The sequence below is a fragment of the Peromyscus leucopus genome, chromosome 1 (genome assembly GCF_004664715.2).
Source record: "Peromyscus leucopus breed LL Stock chromosome 1, UCI_PerLeu_2.1, whole genome shotgun sequence".
NCBI classification, from domain to species: Eukaryota; Metazoa; Chordata; class Mammalia; order Rodentia; family Cricetidae; genus Peromyscus; species Peromyscus leucopus.
This window is the reverse complement of record NC_051063.1, coordinates 11,242,590-11,264,402: the sequence shown is the minus strand read 5'-3', so window position 1 is coordinate 11,264,402 and position 21,813 is coordinate 11,242,590. Positions and strand designations below refer to the sequence as shown.

The 21,813-nt window shown below is 40.8% G+C and overlaps 1 protein-coding gene across 1 annotated transcript in view; it reads left to right on the top strand.

The window, feature by feature from the left end:
- The window catches only part of Pcsk5 (proprotein convertase subtilisin/kexin type 5), a 425,182-nt gene that overhangs the window by 331,831 nt on the left and 71,538 nt on the right, over window positions 1-21,813 (top strand). The window contains 3 exon segments of the mRNA XM_028874891.2: window positions 5,817-5,953; window positions 9,476-9,682; window positions 10,907-10,975. Coding sequence (XP_028730724.1) covers window positions 5,817-5,953; window positions 9,476-9,682; window positions 10,907-10,975 — 413 coding nt within the window.

Below are 21,813 nucleotides of genomic sequence, written 5' to 3'. Positions count from 1 at the left end.
TTCTTTGAAAATGTCATACATATATATAATGAACTTTAGTCCATTTAACTCCCTATTGCCCTTTTTCTTTTCCCTTCTTTCTCCCACTGAAACCCTTCTTCTCCACAGTCTTCTTAATTTCATCTCTCCATCCCTCCCTTTCTTTGTGTGTGTGTGCGTGTGCGTGAGAGAGAGAGAGAGAGAGAGAGAGAGAGAGAGAGAGAGAGAGAGAGAGAGACCCATCCCATTAAGTTTAAATAGGGTTACCATCATGAGCATGGGTAGGAGGTCATTTATTGTATTGTGGGCAATTTATCAGTGGCCATACCCCTTAAGAAAATAATAACTCTTCCTCCAGTGACCATTAATTGTCGATAGTCCCATGGGTAGGAGAATGGCTTCATGAGCCCTTTCTTCTTCCATATTGAAATGCTGACAACCCAATCTTGTTCAGGTTTCCTGCAGATAATCACAGCTGCAGAAAATTCATGAGTGCATTGAGCATGCCATTTCCAGAAGATACTAATTCACAGCCATCTTCCCCAATTTCTTTCTGCCCCTTCTTCCATCATGTTCCCTAAGTCTTTGGAGGGGAGTTATTCAGATGTCCCATTCAGGCACAAATCATTTATTCTCTGTACTTTGACCAGATGTCTCTGTATTAAGTGTTATCTAAAAGAAGCTCCTCTAAAGAGTGGACACTGAAATAATCTACAGGTGTGAAGATAAGTATTTAGAAGGCAGCTTGATACCATGTTCATTGAGCAAAACAATAATAGTAGGTTCCCCCAAATGCCCTATAACTTCACTAGTTTTGGGTTCTTGGCCAAGCTTACAGCACCAAGTATGAGTTCCCTTTTGTGAAGCAGGCCTTAAATCCAATCAGAAAGCAGCTGATTACCTTTATAACATTCGTACCACTATGCACCAACAGGCATATTTTGCCAAGCTAGTCATTATTATAGCTGCCAGTCTTCACAGTTGGGTGGAGTGTTGATGACCTTTTCCATGAGCTGCCACAAGACTACTTTCTAAGTGTTTCTAAGAGCTAAACCTCTAAATAGTGAACTTGCTTTAAAGAAACTTCAAAGCATACTTTAAGATAAAGACGTTACCAAAGCAAAGTCCTGTTTCTCCTTTTAACCCCCATTTGTATTACTATGAATAATTAAATTGCCTTGCATGTTTGAACATCTTTGAACACTTGTCTAATGAAGCAATTACAATCATCCAATGTACACTGGAGAAACCATGATTGTTCTTAGCACAGTAGAAATGAAAAATAAGAGAAAAAAATCTACCACAGCAAATGGCTACTATTAAAAAAAAATCTAGGTACAGGGCTAAGCATTGCAGAGAAGGTAAAGCAGAAGGATTTGGGGTCTGAAGTCTACACTGGTGCATGGTAAGATCCTGTCCCAGAAAAGGGAACAAAAAGAAATCTAAGCCCACCACAACAAAATGATAGGTAACACAACTGGTACATTTTGGTGGCTTACTGTTTGTTAAGTATACTGAGTATTAGCTTTTGAATAAAGAAAATCATGGGCATGAATCTTGAACCAGGGTATCCTCCTAAGAAAATATTGTTCCCAGGAACAATTTCTTCTCATTCCTCTAAGCATTCATTCCTCCCCCACATCTTCTTTGATGTTAGCTATATACACACATGTCCAAGAAAGGGTAATGTAGCATGGCAATGAACCACTGGACTTCTTATTTTTCTGCTATTTTCCCTGAAGGGAGTTGAAAAGATAAAAAGGAAGAAATTATCTGGAAAGAAGGTGATGTTGACTTATTTGTTCTTGAGAAAATGGCAAAGTATTTTCCTTAAGTGTTTTCCAAAGTGTTGCCTGGATCAGTGTCTTGGCTCATTTGGACCTGCAATAACACAATACTTGAGACTGGATAAATTATAAACAATATGACTGTGGCTGAACGTTGCTGGGGACTGTGAGATCTATGTACATGGCAGTGGCCTCTGGTGAAGGCCTTGGTGCTGGGTCACCCGTGACAGTAAGAGAACAAAAGGAAGACAGACCTGCTTTTATATCTAACCTATTCCCAAGATTACATCATCAAGCCAACGATTGTAGAAGATCCCTCACTGCCTAGTCCACTTGTATTAAACCCTACTTCTCAACCTTGTTGCCTGTGAGTCAAGTTTCCAACACATACATTTCGTAGAACACATCAAAGCCATAGTAGGTAGAGTTAGGTCCATGCAAAACAGGGCAAAAGCCTTTGCTTTATATTTAGCTCTGAGATGGATACAGAGTCCAACAGCTCTTTAGGACACTGTCCCTGCCATCGAGGTCATAGTCAAGGAATGCTGAAATACTCAAAGCAAGCATAGTAGGTGTCATTCAGCACCCCTAGATTTAAAGCAAAAGTTGAACCAGTGAAGAGGTAGACATTTGACAGATGTTAGAGTAACAGGGATACAGACTCTGCCCAGCCATGGAGGAAGTAGCTGGGCTTGGGTGGAAGAGCCCAGTCTCTCTTCTCTCAACCTTAGATTTCCTGATGATGTTTTGTTTAAAACTAGCTGGAGGCCAGTGGGGATTCTACCTCACAGATGAGGATAATTGATGACCCTGAGATAGAATTTTTAGTGAGCTCACTTCCAGAACAAAACAGGACAGAAAACAGTAAAGATGGATCTGGACTGAGGACAGGAGAGACAAATAACCTGGAGAGCTGGTTCTGAGTTTTTTTTTTTCTCTTATTCTTAAGCTGTTGGATCTCTTTAGTTCCTGGAAAATAAAGATGGTCTTCAGAGAACTTTCACCTGTGGCAAGAATGCTAACTTTAACTTTCGGATTTGCTTCAAAGCTGAATGAGTAATTAGTGGAAAGAAACTAAGATTAGCCAGATGTTAACAACTGTTGAAGCTGAGTGATATACACATTGGTTGGAGGACAATTGTCATTTACATATGCAATACATACTTCTATATCTGTTTAAACTTTTCTAGATTTTTTTAATTTAAGAATTTAACTCTAAAATTGTTTCACTAAAAACCATCAAGAAAAATAAAAAATAAATAAAATAGAGATAGAGTCCCACTCTTTAGGTTAAGTTGACCTGAAACTCAATGGGTTGCCCATGTCTGCCTTAAACTCATAGCAATCTTCCTGCTTCAACTTGTCCACTGCTAAGATTAGAGGTGTGATCTATTAGCCCTAGTGAAAATCAGAAATTTAGAAATCACCTTCTTATCCTATGGTTTCCCTTTGCATGTCTATAAACTTTTTGTTTAGCTCTTTAAAGACAACTTAATGTTTAAAGCCCCTTAGTGTTTCATGTATGTATGTAACGTGTACCCTCTGAAATGCTGTGGTTCTCTTTGCCTAGGCTCACTTCCGAGCCCAGTCTTGAAGGAGAATGGGGTAAATAAAACTAAAAGCATCTGAGAGTTACTCTGCTCTTCCACAGACTTAAACATTCTATTTGATCTGTTCCAATGAACAGAGGGAGAAAAGACTTTTTCTCAAGTTTCATTGCATTGAAACACTAAAGCAGCAAGCAGTTACATGAAATGCCCCTGTGATGGCTTTAATGAGGTCAAGCTAATGACCGGCACACAGGACAGCCCCGACTCACCAGCTCTTCTGTTAGAATTTCCAACTTTCTTTGACATGGACAGCCATGTGTGTGAGTGTTGCCTTAAAGCTAGGACACACTCTGCAGGAGACCAAGAAGTGTGTTGCTTCCAATGGTGCTGAATTTGGTGAGTAGAATCTCAGGACCAGCAAGCCAAGAGTAAGGTGGCCTTCTGTATTTGCTTGTGGACTTGAGTCCCATTCTATTTCCAAACTGACGCAAGTGACAAAGCGATGGGAAAGGATGCTTTACCCCCAACTTCTTCCAATGCTAGGATTGTTATTGCCAGCTCGCCAGCAAATGGTTGGGTCTAGATCTGTAAGCAGTGGGGTTTAGACAAGCCAGTAACACCCCAGGAATAAGTTTCTGGAGGCTTCCATCTACAGTGTTGTGTAATGTCCCCTGTAGTGAGAGGTGGTATAGAGAAAGAAATTTTTCTTCTCTTTGCTGGCCCTCTCTGCTCCTAGATCTGGTAGCACAATAATGCTCTTGGGGACATGGTCTACATTCAATTAACCTTATAACCATGATTAAATACTACTCTGAGGAAACTCAACTAGATACTAGTTTGGCATTGCCTACAGTGCATGGACTCAGTCCACAAACTCCACAGCAAGCCAGACGTTCACATAGCAGTGGTTCTCCAAGTGTGATCTCTATAGGATCCACAGGAAATGGCATTAGCATACCAAAGAAACATCAGTGATCATTGTAGCACCATTCACAATGGCAAAGATACATAATGAATCTTGCTACCCAACTGACAGGCAAACTGATGAAGAAATGGATTATATATGCACAATCAGTTATCATTCAACCATAAAGAACGAAGAAATCCTGCCATTAGCAGCAAAATGGTTAGAACCAACGAACATTGTGCTAACTGACCTAAGTCATACTCAGATAAGTACTGCATATTCTTACATTAACAAGAGGAGGGTAAAGCTAGTCAAACTGAATGTAGACCAGTGATTACTAGAGGTGAGGAAGGGTAGGGAGGGAAGCAGGACAGAGAAGGACTGGATAACAGCTAGAAGCAAATTTTGGCACCTCACAGCATCGTGGGGCCACTGCAGATCTTAATCCCCAATTGTAGATTTTATGAGGACTCAGACAAGAGAAGCATGTGGATGCCAATCATTAAGAAATGATGAGGAGTTAGAAATGGTAACAGCCCTGATGTCATCAGTAGAGTCTAAGCATGTGTGCTGAAATACCACACTGTGCTTCATTAACATGGACAATCATTGCATGCATGCTGAAGCAAAATTTTAAAAAATGAGAAAATGAAAGCTTTTTAAATGTGTGCTCTCTGGATCAGTAATGTTAGCACCACCAGAAAAATTGTTAGAAATGCAATTTTTTTTCGATCCTTTCCCTGAGCTCAACTGAATTAAAAAAATCTGGAGGTAGAACCCTGGCTCACTTCATCTGTTCACATTACCTGTCTGATTCCTGCATTTATTTTATCAACATCTTGTGTTTTTCCAAGCAGAATGCTTGGATTTGGTTGATTTGATCCCATCTGCTCTTATGATTACTCTGCAAAGAAAGATGAAGCCCAAACACAAAAATATTAGCAGTGACATCATGGCATCTAGTGTACACATATAAAACCAAAAGTTTTAGAAGCCCCTTTTCTAACTTTTGTGCCAGGTCTTTGTGGGTATTTGTAAGCACGATCAAGAAATGGAGGTTGTAGGACTCCATATATGAGCAAATAAAATCCGAATTCATTAATTACTTGCAATGCTCATAAGGCAACTTTCTAGGCAGCACCTAACTTTCAGAATAGTGCATCATTCCACTCTTCCAGGGCCCTTAGACAGGACACGTTGTTTGCCAAATGTGGGCATGTTGATAACTGAAGAAAGAATGCCTTCTCCAAGACCTCTGCATTAAGAGGCCTGTTTAGCATCAGGAAAGTCAAAGACAGCATCTGATACTGGCTGGATTTGGCTAGAACCTTCAATGTGACCTTAATCTGTGTGGGCACCAGTTAGCTGATTCCTCATCAGTTTCTGGTTTGCCTGCTTTTGGATCCATATCATGGGCCAAGGATGGGTAGATGACTCATATCTCATATGCTCTGAGATGACTAGCCCCAGGCATCACTCTTTGGAACAATGAAACCAAATCTGCACAGCAAAACATGCACACCACATGTTCTGATTCTTGGGTCCTTCTGAAAAGTCACCCAGATGAATTCTAATAGCCTGCTTCTCCTCCAGGGTTTTTGATGATGGCCGCTGCATTTTGAACTGTCCCACATCGAAGTTTGAACTTAAGAAGCAATGCCATCCATGCCACCACACTTGCCAAGAATGCCAAGGAAGCGGGCCTTCCAACTGCACCTCTTGCAGAGCAGGTGAGGGCAATCACTCCTGGCTCTTCCCTCACCTCGGTCTGTTCTCTCTCAAGCTAGCATTTGGTTTGGCTCAGAAGCCTTGTGATGGAGCTGATGTTCAGAGCAGGCAGCTGTTCATTACAGCACAGTACAACCTGAAGGCTCTGTTGCTGCCAGGACACAAAAAAAACCTTGTTCACATAATCACACATGTTGATTCACTTGCCCCTAAGGAGATGAGCAAAGTGAAGAGAGGTCTTCCCGGGGAAACAAGAGGAAAGACTATTTAGTGTGTTGTCAAGCGTGACTTCTACAGTAAAGCCAAACTTTGTTGTGGTAGACCTGAAAAGCTAGGGAATTAGCAAAAACACATATGGTCCCTAAAACGAATAATGCATTAAAGGTTATGTCAGGTCTCAGGCTGAATTATGCCATTTAGATGGCAAGGTAATCAATTCACTCATGCCAGATGTGACCTTTTGGGTCCAGTCTTGAGTTACTCTCAGAGTATCTGCCACCACTGGTGTGGAGGCCATGCCCTCCAAGTTCCTCTGCACCCTTGCTTTAACCCTTGACACCACTACAGCCTTGTTTCACATGTCTAACCTCTATTTTGACTTCATGTAAACTAGAATCATATTATTTTGCCTATATAGTAAGTAGGGTTTAAGTGTGAGGCAAATTTAAGTTTTGTGCAATTTTAAAGAAAAAATGTTGACTCTTGGTCACCGTTAAAAAGTTGGATGATGTGGTTGTACTGGACCCATCTTTTCCAGAGGTTTTTCAGAGTGAAGCCTCAAAGAGGCTACTCTGCATTTCTCCACAGTCCTCACTGCGTGAAGCTGTCTAGCTGACCCTGAGGTGATAGCATCATATCCGTTATATTTATGTCATTTGTCCAGTGAAAGAGACGTATTTATTTTTATTCTTGCTTACAATAAAACCAAGAAAAATGGGAAAAAAATGACATCTTAGATTTGCAGGAATATGGAAACCTGGAGGCCTGCACTTCCCTTTCACACATCTTACCACTCTTAATATCCACCTTGTCCATAAAGACTCTGTGCCCCCAGAGAAGCCGTGAATGTTTTCTAAAGTGGTCTGGACGTAAGGCAGCATCTGGCTTATAAACTGTGTACACACAGAAGGTAAGAGAGAGAATCCATCATTCAGGAGAAAGACCCTCAAGACTAGCAGTCAGGAAATGTACAACTGACCCAACATCCTTGATTGATGATTGATTGATTGAATGATTCCTGACAAGATATCCTGTATCCCAAGCCCCAAGCTCACTACATAGCTGAGGATAACCTTAAACTGTTGATCTTCCTACTTCCACCTCCTAAATGCTACGATTATAAGCATATGCTATGACTGGTTTTATGTAATACTGGGGTTTGAACCTAAGGCCTTATGTGTGCTAAGCAAGTACCCTACAATTGAGCCACATCCCCAGGCCCCAGCTTTCTTACTAACTAGAAGACACTAAAATAGTCACTTCACTTCTTTCAGCCTTTTCTTACTTGTTTGAAAAAGTAGAAAGGACAAATGGGCATTTAAAACCACTCTCCCATCCAGCACTCTACATCTCAACGTGCGTCATGCAATTAGAACCAAGTTTGGATTCTAAGCGAATGTCAAATAGTCTAGCATCTTATCACTACTTGCACAAACCACATGATAAGGACTATGTCATCTTCCCCACATTTTACACTTGAAGGGCTGCATCTAATCTATCATCAATGCCTCCCTCCTTTGCACAAGTTACAATTAGAAGCAATGGAGAACACAATAAATGAGAGCTTAATATATATGATGGTTAAGTGTTTGTTAACTTGATCTGATTGAGAAATGCCTCATAGATTAGTAAAGGAAATCTCTGTATGTTTCTGTGTGAGTGTTTCCAGGGAGGATTGACTAAAAGGGAAATTCTACCCTTAATGTAGGCTATATTATCCCATACACTGGGATCCAGATGGAGAGGTGGGGGATGAGAAGGCCAGTTAGTATGGGGATTCTTCTATGTTGTGTGGCTTCCAGGAAGTGAGCATCTCTGCTCCACCATGCCCTCTCTGCCAGGATGTGCTGACACCTTTGAAACTAAGAGCCAGGATAAGTCTTCCATCCCCTTAAGTGTTTACGCCAGGTATTTCTGTCACCGCAGTGAAAAAACTGACTCACTTTCAAGGAGTTAACAGAATTATAAGGGGGTTTGTCCTCACATACTCAACAATGAGAAACTATCAGATAAAGACCAAATGAGCAGTCAAAAGGCTGCCATGGATCATTTCCAGATGTGATGAGCAGAGGTTTTTCTGGAGAGGGTAATTGTTTACCACGCCCTTATTCAACATGCTCTCTGCACAGCAAAAGCTCATGCTAACATAGCAAGGAGAGCCTATGCCTTGAGATTACCATGCTGAAGAGGAATGCTTCACCTGAAGAAACTCCAGAAAGGAAGTTTTAGTGAAAGGCTGAAATATCAGCAAGCTCATGTGGTTCAGTCCAACATTATATAAACTTTCTATGTCTGTCCTTGTAACAAAGGGGCTACTGCTGACTTTATACACATACTCAGTGTCCCTGCAGCCTGAAGGTCAGTGCTTTGGATCTCCATGTGGTGACAGAGAGAATGGGAGACTCAGGTTATTCTAGACAACACAGATCATCTGTTCTTCAGACGTGAGGCCATACGGGAAATCTGGTTCTCAGTAGAATGAGTAGATAGTTACCCAGAGCACACTGAGCCCTGAAACTACCCAAAGCTGGGAGTATGGGGCTCCTAGGTAGATATGCAGTATTAATCTTAATGTTGTTTTTAAAAATATTTGTGGCTGTTTATAATCTTCTGTAACTGACCCTGATATTTTTCTAACTGATTAGATTGTTCTGTTCTCTCCAGGAGCAAATTCCCATGTTCTGTCATGCTGGGAAACTGCTGATTCTTTTCTTATAGAGCCCAGTGTTGACAGAAATAAAACCCTTAGGGATGCTGTGAAGGAGTTGTAGAGGTGTGCTTGATTTAGGGTGTCAATAAGGCTGTCCTTAGAACAATTAGTAGCTTTGCAAAAACCCAGACATTAGTCAGCACAAGCATGTGATTTTAATAGTGATTCCAAATCACTGTAAGATTACACTTCTATCAAGTGTGTCTGCCATGTAGCACATGTTTATTTTTATGGCATCTCTGTAACCCCCAAGTCTGAGTGGATCTACCTTTACCCAAAGGAGCCCTTGGGGAAGTTAAACACATTTTGAATTGTAGCTTTCCACAGAACATGGTTTGTGGTTTTGCAATGACATCCCAAATAGAAGTTGTTCACTCAAATATATAAAATAGTGTAAAATGATTCCCTGAAAGGAAAACTTTTCAGCGATAAGGATATAGATATTGCACTTTTTATTAAATCCATTCTGATGCTCTTGCTCCCCTGGGAACAAAAGCACTCAGTTGTTTCTCTTTTTAATAAAACATCTTAGATTATATGAGCTCCATGGCTGCTTTTTGCATTTTCTCTTTCCCATGCCCCTCTAACTGGTCAGACAAGCATGGTCGGGAGCGCTTCCTATACCAGGGGGAATGTCGGGAGAGCTGTCCTGTGGGCCATTATCCTGCTAAGGGACGTGCCTGCCTGCCCTGCCCAGACAACTGTGAGCTTTGCTACAACCCACATGTCTGCACTAGATGCATGAGCGGCTACTTCATCGTGCCCACCAACCACACCTGCCAGAAGCTGGAGTGTCGACAAGGTGAGGCTCCTATGGGCTCCTACTCAGCACCAGGAGGTGGGATGAGAGATTATACTTCTGTGCATCAGGAAGGCTTTGACTACCTTACTTTCAATTATCATGGTGTTATTATGGACATTTAGAATAACTCCGAATAGCTCAGTCACCCAGTGGGGCTGGAGGTATCCTCCCTTCCTTTTTCCCAGCCCCATGACGCCCAGACAAGAGAGAAAAACAGAGGTCAGAGTCTCAAAGTCTTGGCCAACAGTTTTCTTTTTCTCGATCACTAGGTATGAGACCATGGGCAAAACTAATCTAGTTTCTCCATGCCTTGGGGTTTTTTTTTTTTTGTTGTTGTTGTTTTTTTTGTAAAGGGGCAAGCATAACACTGAGCAGTATTGCCCATGAGAAGCAAGGAGAATCAGTCTACCTAAATCTTCGTGAAATTTGTAAATGCTCTGTGAATTGTATGTTATTGTCATTGTTCGATTTCTTTGTTATACTGGAAGATGATAAATTTAGCAGCATTGATTGTGTTTCTTCTCTTATATGTAAGAACTCTGCTACATAAGGATTATGGCTGGCCTGTGTCTGAAGACGGTTTCAAGATATTTTAAATTAAGAACTCCTTCTATTTCTCCTTCCTATTTACAGAGACAGTAAAATATTTTTTAACTTTAAATATGTTTAGTAGGTCTGATATATATATATATATATATATATATATACACACACACATATATATATACACACACACATACATACATATATACATACATACAAGGAACTGACTTACTGAGTAAATCCAATCTACTAGCTTGACATTAAAATTAGTTATATGGCCAACCATGGTGGCTCATGGCTGTAATCTCAGTACTCAGGAAATGAAAGCAATGAGTTTAAGGCCGGCTTAAGCTACATAGTGAGTTCCAGGTCAGCCAGAGCTACATAGCAAGACCTGCTCTCAAAGAGCAAAGTGGAACAAGCAAGAAAATAAACAAACAAAAAGACTAGTTATACGAAATAAGGTCTAAGCCTGTTCTATTTGTACCCGCTTGAGTGGTACAGTCTGGTAAATTGATACGGGATTTTAAAGTACATGACATCTTTCTTCAAGATGGTTTTGGGCTTCATAATTAATTACTCTGTGATTCACTTAGAGATAAAGCATACACCAAACAACACGTTTTCCTAGCAGTGAATCTGCCTCCACCCAGTGAGTTTTCCTTTCCTCTCCCTGTACAGGTGAATTCCAGGACTCAGAGTATGAAGAATGCATACCTTGTGAGGAAGGGTGTCTGGGATGCACTGTGGGTATGTCATGGTCCTTTGTTACTTAAAACGTTAAAGTAGCTGTGTCCCCTGCCACACATGCTGATGTTGCCATTGCTTCAGCAAGAAGTCTTGTCATCGAGGTAATTATCAGTGTCCCCATCACTATCCACAGTACAGACAGTGTCACAGTGAAGAAGAGATGCTTGCAAGGCAATAGTGCCAGGCTTAAGAAAGGATGGTGAGCCGGGCAGTGGTGGCGCACGCTTTTAATCCCAGCACTTGGGAGGCAGAGGCAGGTGGATCGCTGTGAGTTCAGGGCCAGCCTGGGCTACCAAGTGAGTTCCAGGAGAGGCGCAAAGCTACACAGAGAAACCCTGTCTGGAAAAACCAAAAAAAGAAAAGAGAGAGAGAGAGAGAGAGAGAGAGAGAGAGAGAGAGAGAGAGAGAGAAAGGAAGGAAGGAAGGAAGAAAGGAAGAAAGGAAGGAAGGAAGGAAGGAAGGAAGAAAGGAAGGAAGGAAGGAAGGAAGGAAGGAAGGAAGGAAGGAAGGAAGAAAGACACGCAACCTCTTCTTTATTGAGCTGACAAATCAAATCAAACAAAGAAATGCCTCTTGGCTCTAACTCACTAGGAACCCAAAAGCCAGCGGGTAGAGATAGGGAGATCTCCTTTTGTGAAAGTGATTCCATTGCTTAGAGCCTAATGCAATATTTTGTACTGTGGTGATGGTGAAGTCGAGATTCCTGTTACTCTAAGAAAAGCGTACCTACTTTCTAGTTCAGCTGTGTAGCTCTCCTATCCCTTCTGCTCATACTGCTGGTTCTCTGGCAAAGGAGAAGATGAGGTTGGTTAACAGCACATAACATCAGTGAGTCAGATGAAAAAACATAAAATAGGGAGACTGATTTCAAGACAGCACTTTCATGTAAGTCTAGGCAACATATAGAAAACAGCATATAGGATCTGTGAAGGAAAATCTCAGCTGAAACAGAGTAATTTCTCTTTGTGGGGGCTTCTGTGAAGGCTTGGGGTGCCTCTAAAATGTTACCATGCACATATCGTATGGGAAATTTGTCAGGATGCAGAACAGGTTGTTCAGTGGGGCCACTGTGGCTGCTCCACGGACCACTTGCGAAGTGTCAGATTACAGGGCAGCTAAGTGGACCTCTTATTGGCCTTACCTACTAGACTTATTTATTTGTTTGTTTGTTTGTTTGTTTATTCTTCCTGAGCACATACAATACTTCCTGAGCACAGCCTCCCCCTCTCCACTCCTCCCTGTCCCCCGCTCCTCCCCTACCCCCCAGATCCATTCTCTTTCCATTTCCTCTTCAAAAAAGAGCAGGCCTCCCAGGTATATCAACCCAACACAGCATAACAAGATATAATAAGACTAGTCACAAACCCTCATATCAAGGCTGGATGAGGCAACCCAGTAGGAGGAAAAGTGTCCCAAGAGCAGACGAGAGAGTCAAAGATACTCCCCCCCCACACACACACATACTGTTAGGAGTCCCCACAAGAACACCAAGCTAACAACCAAACATATATAGGAAGAACCTAACACAGACCCATGCAGGCTCCATGATTGCTGCTTCAGTCTGTCAGCCCCTGTGAGCCCTGCCTAGTTGTTCTGTGGACTGTGTTCCCCTGGTGTCCTTGACCCCTCTGGCTCCTACAATTCTTCCCCCCTCCTCTTCTGTGACTTCCTTAATTCTTAAATATTATGCGTGAGCTATAGTTTATCTGAGGCTTAGGAAACGTGAACAGTGTTCTTTCATTATCATCTGTTGTAACTTGAGAAGAAGATAATTCAGTAACAAGAGTAAAACTTCAGAAGGAGGAGGCAGTCAGAGATTTAAGGGGAAAATTCTAAATATCTGGGAAGCGAAAGTAAATTTAAACACTAGTAAGAAAAAGAACTAAATTAAAACACTGGCAACAGATTCTATACTTTGCTTATGGATATTTTAATTGTGTTTTGTTGCATTCTGTCTTTGCTGCTATACCCAAATTACAGTCTTTCTTAGGAAGTGATAGGAGATCTTTCTGGCAGCAGTGATAGATGTTCTGATGGTCTTGATATTACTTTTGTCCATTTGAGACCTATTTTCCACTTAGGCATCCTAACCCAGCTGGATTTCTTTTGCATCTTTTTTGTGTGCTGAACACCCATGCCTGTAACTTTGTGTGTCATGGTGGGTGGAGGCTGAGTGTTGGTGTGTGCTGTGGGACAGATCTTAAACATGTTGGCTCTCATCATGTGTTCAGTGATGACAGTAGAACAAACCCACTAAGTTAAACACAGAAGAGTAAGTTTTACTTCCACATCTTTAAAAAAAACCCTGAAAAGAATGTACCCTTAAGAACTCCCTCAGATTTAGACATCATCCTATAAGAGATATGGTGTTATAGGACAGTATTTTGGGGGAGAGTGGATAAACATCTACTCATACCAAATAAAGAACTGATGAAAGACCAAAGTACAAATACTCCCTAAGTGCAGCTTGGTGAACCAATGAGTTTATTGGGGTTACTTGCAGGAGTATAGGCAAGGGTTACTTAAAAGATCATAAAGGACTCACAGACAGCTGCATCATCAAAGCCCACCCCAGCACAGTGACAGCTCATGAAAGCTGGAAAAATTGGAGCATGCTGAACAACCCAGGGCAGCTTAACAGTTTGGAGTGTGTCCTGTCCAAGCTTCTCAGCTGTTCTAATCTCTTCTGATATTTGTCAACAGTTCTTAATGCATATAGGTGTGTGTGTGTGTGTGTGTTGTGTGTGTGTGTGTGTGTGTGTGTGTGTGTGTGTGTGTGTGTGTGTGTTTGAGAAGAGAGGGGCCTAATGAATCTGGTCAGTTTCAGGGACTTCCTTAAACTATTTTGAGATGTTTACTCTCTGAGCTTAGTGAGCTTCTGGCAGGATACAATGTTTCACCTCCCCATGTAAGCATCCTGTATCTTAGTGATCTTCCTTCTGAGACATTACACAACAGATGTGAACAATGACAAGGCAGCCATGATCACTGGGAGATTCAATGTGCACCCTTCCTCAGTGACATAGCTAAAGATGAGACCAAAGTGTAGCAACTGGAAAACGAATTCCCTAACAGAGACTGGCCAACCAGGGACTAGAAATCCAGAGGTTACTTATCTGATCCATCGGTCTGATTCACTTTACAAAGTGCCATTGAAATATCCCACGAATTCCTTCATTTAGGAGACTTTAGCTATCTGCTGTGTGCCAGGGACTTGCCTTGGCACTGGAAATTCAAAGGTGACATGACAGACACCTTCTGATAAGGCTGTGCCACTAGAGAGGGACCTGGAATAAAGATCTTTATAAGGCTGGCCCAGAGTGCAGGGAAGTTCAAGTACAGCAGGATCAGGGAAGGTGACAAGAACATTCCAAATGCTGAGTTTTAACATCTTAAATTCCAGTATTTCTCTTCATTTACAAAATTCCTATGTGTTGGCCTTGTGTGTTCTTGAACTGACTTGCCTGATCTCAACCATGACCTCTTTCCTGAGCCCTCATGATCTCTCCATTGGAACGAACCCTCCTGTTCTCCCTTTCATGTGTAGGTTGCTATGACATTGGTCTAACATTTAGTATGTGCATATCTTTCTGCCTGACACTAAAGGGCCTGCTTGAGAGTAAGCTCTCCAACTTACACTGTCTGCTCCCACAAGCAAAGCAGCAGGCCAGGGTCATAAAGCACACACAGTTGATGTGCAAATGCCCCTCACTTGTGATGTCGTGGCTTACAGTGTTCTCACTCCACCATGGGGTGACGATGATCTTAGGGTTTTAAACTGGAATCTTTTTCTGTGCTGGCAGTGTGCACACAGAATTTTCTCGTGTTTCCTGTTGTGCAGCAGCAAACTACGGCTGCTAAGAGGCCACAGGTTGAAGTCAACAACCAATACCATGCAGTATGCTGTGTGGCCAGTGATTCTTCCGTATATTACATAAGATAACCAAGTATTATAACAAAATAATCTCATGTTAGGGGCACTTGCTTAAGTGTAGACTAATGTGTTCTGAGAATGTTTGAGAGGCAGTCTGGGTCCTCGGCTCTAGGATATGCTATAATGTTTGGTAGGCCATAAATATTAAATATATTTTTATAGTATTGGTATACTCCCTTTATGCTTATTAGGACATAACTCCATTGTAAGTTAAAGAAATAAAAACATATGTATAAATGTTTACTGGGTTGAATTTGAGGGTTTCTCAAGTTCAAAAGAGAGAGATAACTCATGAGACTCAGGGCTTCAGAATCAATGTTTACTCTAATTAAATTTTGAATATAATCCAAGAAAAGGAAAGTAATCATACAACAAAAATGACTTTTATAGAATATTAGAACTGAAAGATTTGATAAAATGTGTTTTGTTGCATTTTATAGTTTTAAGAATATAGGAATGAGAACTTTAAAAGACTTGCCAATGTCTGCCCAAAATTCTTCTTGTGAAACAAAACGTCATCCTTTGGAGAGAATTTCACTTTATTCCATCTTAACAATGCAGATTCATTTTTGAAGGGGTCTAGACAATCTCTGGAGGAATTAGGACATGCAAGAGCAGCCATTTGAGACATTTTTATCTATGTTATGTCATAAACAGTTGTTGTGAATGCTAGGAATATTTTGAGTTTTGTATTCCTTTTCAGAGATTTAGAACACTATACACTAATGTCTGTGTTTTACAACTAATAAAAGAAAATTTGATTTCCAGGTTGATGGAAATCACAGCCAGCTCCAGGGAGGAGGTCTTGTCAGTTCTAGAAATATTTTCATGAAGGAGACAAAAAAACTAACCCAGGACCAAAAAGTGATGTTTTTGTCTGGAGGAAAACACTGAATTTCATAGTCTGGGATGGAGCCGAGGGAATATTTATTATTATGGAGTGAGGTTTCTTTTCTTTATGGGCTATAAATGAACAACATTCCTAATTTTTTTCTAAGAATACTTGATGTCAAGTTCTTTGTCTTTCTAAGAAGTATCTTTAGTTGACATTTTTCACAAAGGCAAAGCTGAGTGTTTGGAATTATATTTTGACTATCTGGGGGTGAGGCGATTCTACCTGATGTTTTGAGGTATCTTTCACAGTTTTCATTTAACAAAGATAGTATAACCTGAGATTTGAGGTCCATACCTATGACTTAATAATGGATTTCACTCACATTATATAAAATCTTTACTCACTTACCTCATTAATAAAAACAGAAGTTATTGTGCTCATATTTTGACTCCAGAGAACATAATGAAATTCCATTAATTTTTGTTCTTTGAAAGGAATGTAGTCAAGAAACTTTTTAAAAATGTAAGCAATTACCAAGAAGAAATAAATTCATATAACTAAAGTTTCACACAACGAGCCAAACTTATGCATAAGAAAAATTCAGACAGGGACCCTCCTGCCCTGAGGCGGTCAAAGGGGTTTCCCAGAGAGGCGGGGCAGAAGGGAGACTGTGAGTTTACCTGTGTTGCCCACAAAGAACAGGGAGAGCTGCCCTAAGCATGGGGCTTCCACTTGTTGACAAGTGGCAAGACGTCCTGCCGTGGATTTTCCACCACTAAATGTACAAGTGTTGAAGAAGGAATGAGCAACTCTAAGGAAACACACAGAGAAAGGCTTAGAGAAGCCATTAAAAATCCAAACCTTGAATTCAGTGAATGTGTTTAAAAAGTGTCCCTTAGCTGAAGTGGAACAGCTGAAGGTTAAAGAGCCACAGACAGACAGAGAGAGAGAAGGAAAGACAGGGAACTAGGAGATGTGGCTCAGTAGTAGAAAGCTTGCCTAGGATATGTGATGCCCAGCATTCCATCCTCAGCACTTGAATAAATAAGTATACAAACAAACAAGAAAGCAGAATGATGGGGTGACTCGGGTTTTTCCTGTTTGAAATAGGGTCTACCAGAGCCTGTGTTGGCCTCAACTTACGCAGCTGAGGGTGGTCTTTAACTTCTGATCCTCCTTTATGCACTTCCCCACTGCTGGGATTACAGCTGTGTGCCACTGCACTCAGTGATGAAGAGATCGAACTCAGGGCTTTCCGCATGCAGGACAAGCGCTCTGCCAACGGAGCTGCATCCTAGGCTCTCGAGTGCTCTTCTGAGGAGGTATTTTAAGTTGAATTTGGCTACCGACAGTGTTCAAGGGTGATTGAGAGGCAGAGGGGCTGTAGTACCAATGGTGGTAAGAATGCTCTTATAGAATCCAGGTAGAAGCAAAAGCAGTCTAACCGAGGTGACACTAATACAATATGATGAAAGGTATAGGCTTTTAAATCACATGCGACTAAGGGCATTCAAGCATAAGAAAAGCTACTGGTTTATTAGGTGGAAGATACAAAGTAAAAGGACCATGGTTTGCATGACTTTTCCTGGGCAGTCTGTTTTGTTCACCCCAGACACAGCGGCAATAGCAGGTCAAGGAAATTATGCCATGAAAGTCCAGCTGGGTGAACTAATGTGTTTATTGGAGGTGCTTAAAGGAACATGAGTGAGAGGTTGCTTACAGGAGCATGGGAAAGTTACAGCCCACTGCACACCAGCCTCCTCTTCACAGCCCTTAGTAACTATTTACATCCTCAGGGAGGTGTGGGACTCCTTAAGCCTTATTAGCTTCATGAGCCTTCACTTCCTACCATGAAAGAATGTTAATGAGTCCAATCTTGTGAGGGTCTCCTGAGGGTGTGTGAACAGTTGCTCTAATTCAAGACAGCAATGAGCACACCAACCCAGAGGAATGCACAACCCCATAGGACAGTGTTTCACCAATCAGAATGGCATATCAAAAGCACATTGGCTCTCCAGGCAAGGCTGTGGAGAGGGAATACATTTATTCCCTGAGGTGGAAACTAAATGGTACAGCCTTTGAAGAACATGTGACAGGCTGTATTACAATTGCCTATGCATTGGCACTTGGATCACATGACACCTCTTCTAGAAAGCTAAGCTAAGAACATAGACTCACATTCTAAACAGTGTACACTCACTCATGCAGGTTGAGTTCTGAGACTCTCAATGGACTCCCAACACTACAGCAATTCAGAAACCTAACATTCAGTGCCTTTCAGTTGAAACTGAGCACCTCTTACACACTGTGGCTCTAACTTACAGTCTGAGTACAACGGTAAAACTAGTACAAATTTATTTCTCTGCCATCATGATTTCACAGACATTTACTCTTCTGAAGAATCTTAGCAATTTTACCATGCCCCTCCCTTTTTGTTTTTTCAAATTTCCTGAAGAGGATAAATTTACATTTTCTCTTAGAAACATTTTTGGGTTTTCTTTGGTATAACCAAATCACCACCGTTACCACTCTTTGGTTTGGGGCTGTTATTAAGTAACACAAAGGTGGTATGAACATAGCACTGTCACTTTGTACTGGCTAATCTTTTAGCTCAGATGGCCACTATGTGACTAATAGCCAGGTTGCAAATATAGAGTGGATATACTGGATGAAGGAAAATTCGAGTCTTGGGTGAGAAAGAGCAAGACATTGGAAAGCAAAGCCTTGGGTCAGGGGTGCAAGTGGCTATACAAACATCCAAGGTGGTATTAACGTAATCAACCACTGGAAGCAGACGAAATGCCAGGCTCATAGATAACTAGCTGAGTTACCTAGAGTATGTAAGCACATGGAGTACTCTATTTCAGAAAGACCCAAAAAGATTTGTATCAAGTAATAGTGATTTCCTGATATACTGTTTCACAGGCATTCTGTTTTGTTTGTCTTGTGGTGTGCTACCTTCTGAGTCAGCAAAATGATGAAATTAAAAGGTGTGCATATCTACATTTATACTTGATATTGCCAAAAAAAATTGAAAAGAACAGAAAGGGAACAAGCTGGCTGACTGTAGACTTGAAGATAGTTGTCTGTGGCAAGGAGTTGAGGAGCTGGAGAGATGACTCAGTGGTTAATAGCTCAGAGGACCAGACTTAGTTCTCAGTGCCCAAGTTGGGCAGCTCCCAGTTACCTATAACCCCAGTTACAGGGACTCCAACAACCTCTTCCAGCCTCTATGTACCCTCACACATGTGTACATAGACACAGACACATAAATAAAAATAAAAACAAATATTTTAAATAAAAAGGAGGGGGAGAGATAGTAGTGAAACCTCTCTAGTTGTTTTCACATAGTTCTGATTTTTTTGCATTCCATGTTTTCACAACAAACTTACATATATTAATACAAACAACAAAGGTTTGGACCCAATTTTTGTCTGTCTGAGTCTGGGTTAGTTCATTTAATATAATACTTTCCAGAGCCAACCATTTTCCTGCAAATTCCATAACTCATTTTCCCCTTTGGCTGAATAAGATTCCATTGTGGATATGCACTGCATTTTATTATTCATTTATCTGTTAATTGATGTATAGAATGGCTTGGTTTCCTTGTCATTGTCAATTATGCATCTGTAAACATGGATGGACTGGCATCCCTGTGGTAGGATACATACATGTACTTCTGTGGGTGTATGGCCAGGAGAGGTATACATGGGTAACATGATGTTTTATTTTTAGGTTTTTCAGTGTAGTTCCATGCTAATTCCCCTAGTAGCTATACTAGTTACAATCCCACCAAAAGTGAATAAAACCTTCTCTTCCCCCAGAGTAAATTCTTCACTGACATTCTTTGTCTTTTGTTTTCCAGATCTTAGCCATTCTGACTGGCATGAGATGGAATCTAAAAGTTGATGGGGCATGTCTTTCTGTAAGCTGCAAATACGTGTTGCTCTGATTGGTTGATAAATAAAGCTGTTTGGCCTATGGCAAGGCAGCTTAGAGGCAGGCAGGAAATTCAAAGAGCAAGACAGGAAGAAGAGGGGGTACCACTGAAGGAGCAACATATAATGGGATGCAGGTAAAGCCATAGATGATGCGGCGATACATAGTTTAATAGTTATGGGCTAATTTAAGATATAAGAGCTAGTTAGCAAAAAGCTTGAGTCATGGCCAGGCAGTTAAAATTAATATAAGCCTGTGTGTTTACTTGGGTCCAAGTGGCTACAAGACTGGCAAGTGAGAGAGATTTATCCTAATGTGGCCAGGCAGGACACAGGAAAACTTCTAGCTAACAAAAACGTGGTTTTAATTTGAGTATCCCTGATGGCTAAGGATAGTAAACACTTCTAGAAATATTATTGTTTGTATTTCTTCTTTCAAGAACTGTCTGTTCATTTCATTGGCAGCTTAGGGATTTGGGTCTTTAATTTCTGAAAGTTTTGTTCATTTATAGTTTATTTTATGTGTATTTTGCCTGCATGTATGGCCATGTAATGCATGCCTGCATAGTACCCATGGAGACCAAAAAGGATGTTGGATCCCCTGGAACTGGAGTTACAAACAGTTGAATCAAACCTGGATCCTCTGTAAGAGCAGCCAGTGCTCTTAATTGATGAGCCATCTCTCTCCAACACTATAATTTTTGCAATTCTTTATATAATCTAGATATAGTTCTGTCTGAGGTAGAGCTGGCAATGATTCCTTCTATTCTGTAGGCACTTAGCTTGTTCTGTTGACAGTTTTCTTTTTAGTACAGAAACTTTTTAATTTCATGTGGTCTCATTTGTTACCTCTTGGGATGCTTCCTAGGCTGTTGGAATCCTGTTCAGAAAGTTCTTGCCTACATATCACACTTGAAGTATATTTCCTATTATTTCTATGTGGGATCTGCTCACTTGTTAGCCACTCTATTCCCTGGTCAATTGTAGATTGAAAAACCTATCATGATATTTGAGGAAGGAATGGGAATAAAAGAAAAGCTTTCTTCTTTTTCCATCTAGCAGATGCATAAGAGAAGCATCATTGACTCAAGGAGAATGACCAAGTAATGATTGTGTGCTAAAATCAGTGCTTGCAAAACTGTTGAGCAATGGGATAACCATAGGGTCTTAAAGTACCACCAGAATTGATAGCTTATTACAACCAGTCTACACAAGTTACTGCAATTAGCACCTCTGTAACTAGTTTCAAACAACTTAACATTATATGTCTACTGACAAAATAAATTCCACAACAAGGATACTTCCCTCTAGTATTTGTGACAAGAGTTTCTAGGAGGCAAGTAGGCTACCATGGGACATTTTTCATCTTTTTAAAACATTTTCATTGTTATGCCTAGGATGTTGTTACTAACATTTAAGGACAAAGGTCATAATTCTGCTTGTACTGCATAGGAGAGCATCCCCTAGTAACAGTGTGGTCCAAGTTCAGGAATTCTGAGAGAAAGCAAGCCATATTGAGCTAGAAGATAGTAACAAGAGAAATCCCAAATGTGGACCACTTGTACAACCACTGGCCTGTACTCATAAGGAGAATGGAATCTCATGGAAAAAATATAAAATAAGTAAAAGGATAAAATAAGAAGAAAAGACATAAAAGAACCAAAAAATGGGTAAATGCATGAATAGATTGAGGAAAGGGAGATCCTAGAAAATCAAAGTTGCTCTGCTCCAGTCTTTCTTCAGTTTTGGAAAATATTTTAAAGGATTTTAAAAGGGTGTTATTCAAATCTTAGATGGTCTTTTAATTTAAAAAAACAGAGCTAGATATCAGGGTAAAATCTGAAAGATCAGTGAAGCAGAGTAGCCAGCTACTAGTTCTTACCTCTATGAAATCCTCAGTCTAAAGAGAGTGAGTTCCCATTTCCTCACATCTTATATACCTTTCTCTGTCCAGATATCACTTCATGGGATTAAAGGTATGTGCTACCACTGCCTGGCTCTGTTTCCAGTGTGTCCTTGAATTCACAGAGATCCAGATGGATCTCTGCCTCCTGAGTGATAGGATTAAGGGTATGTGTCACCACTGTCTGGCCTCTATGTCTAATCTAGTAGCTGGCTCTGTCCTCTGATC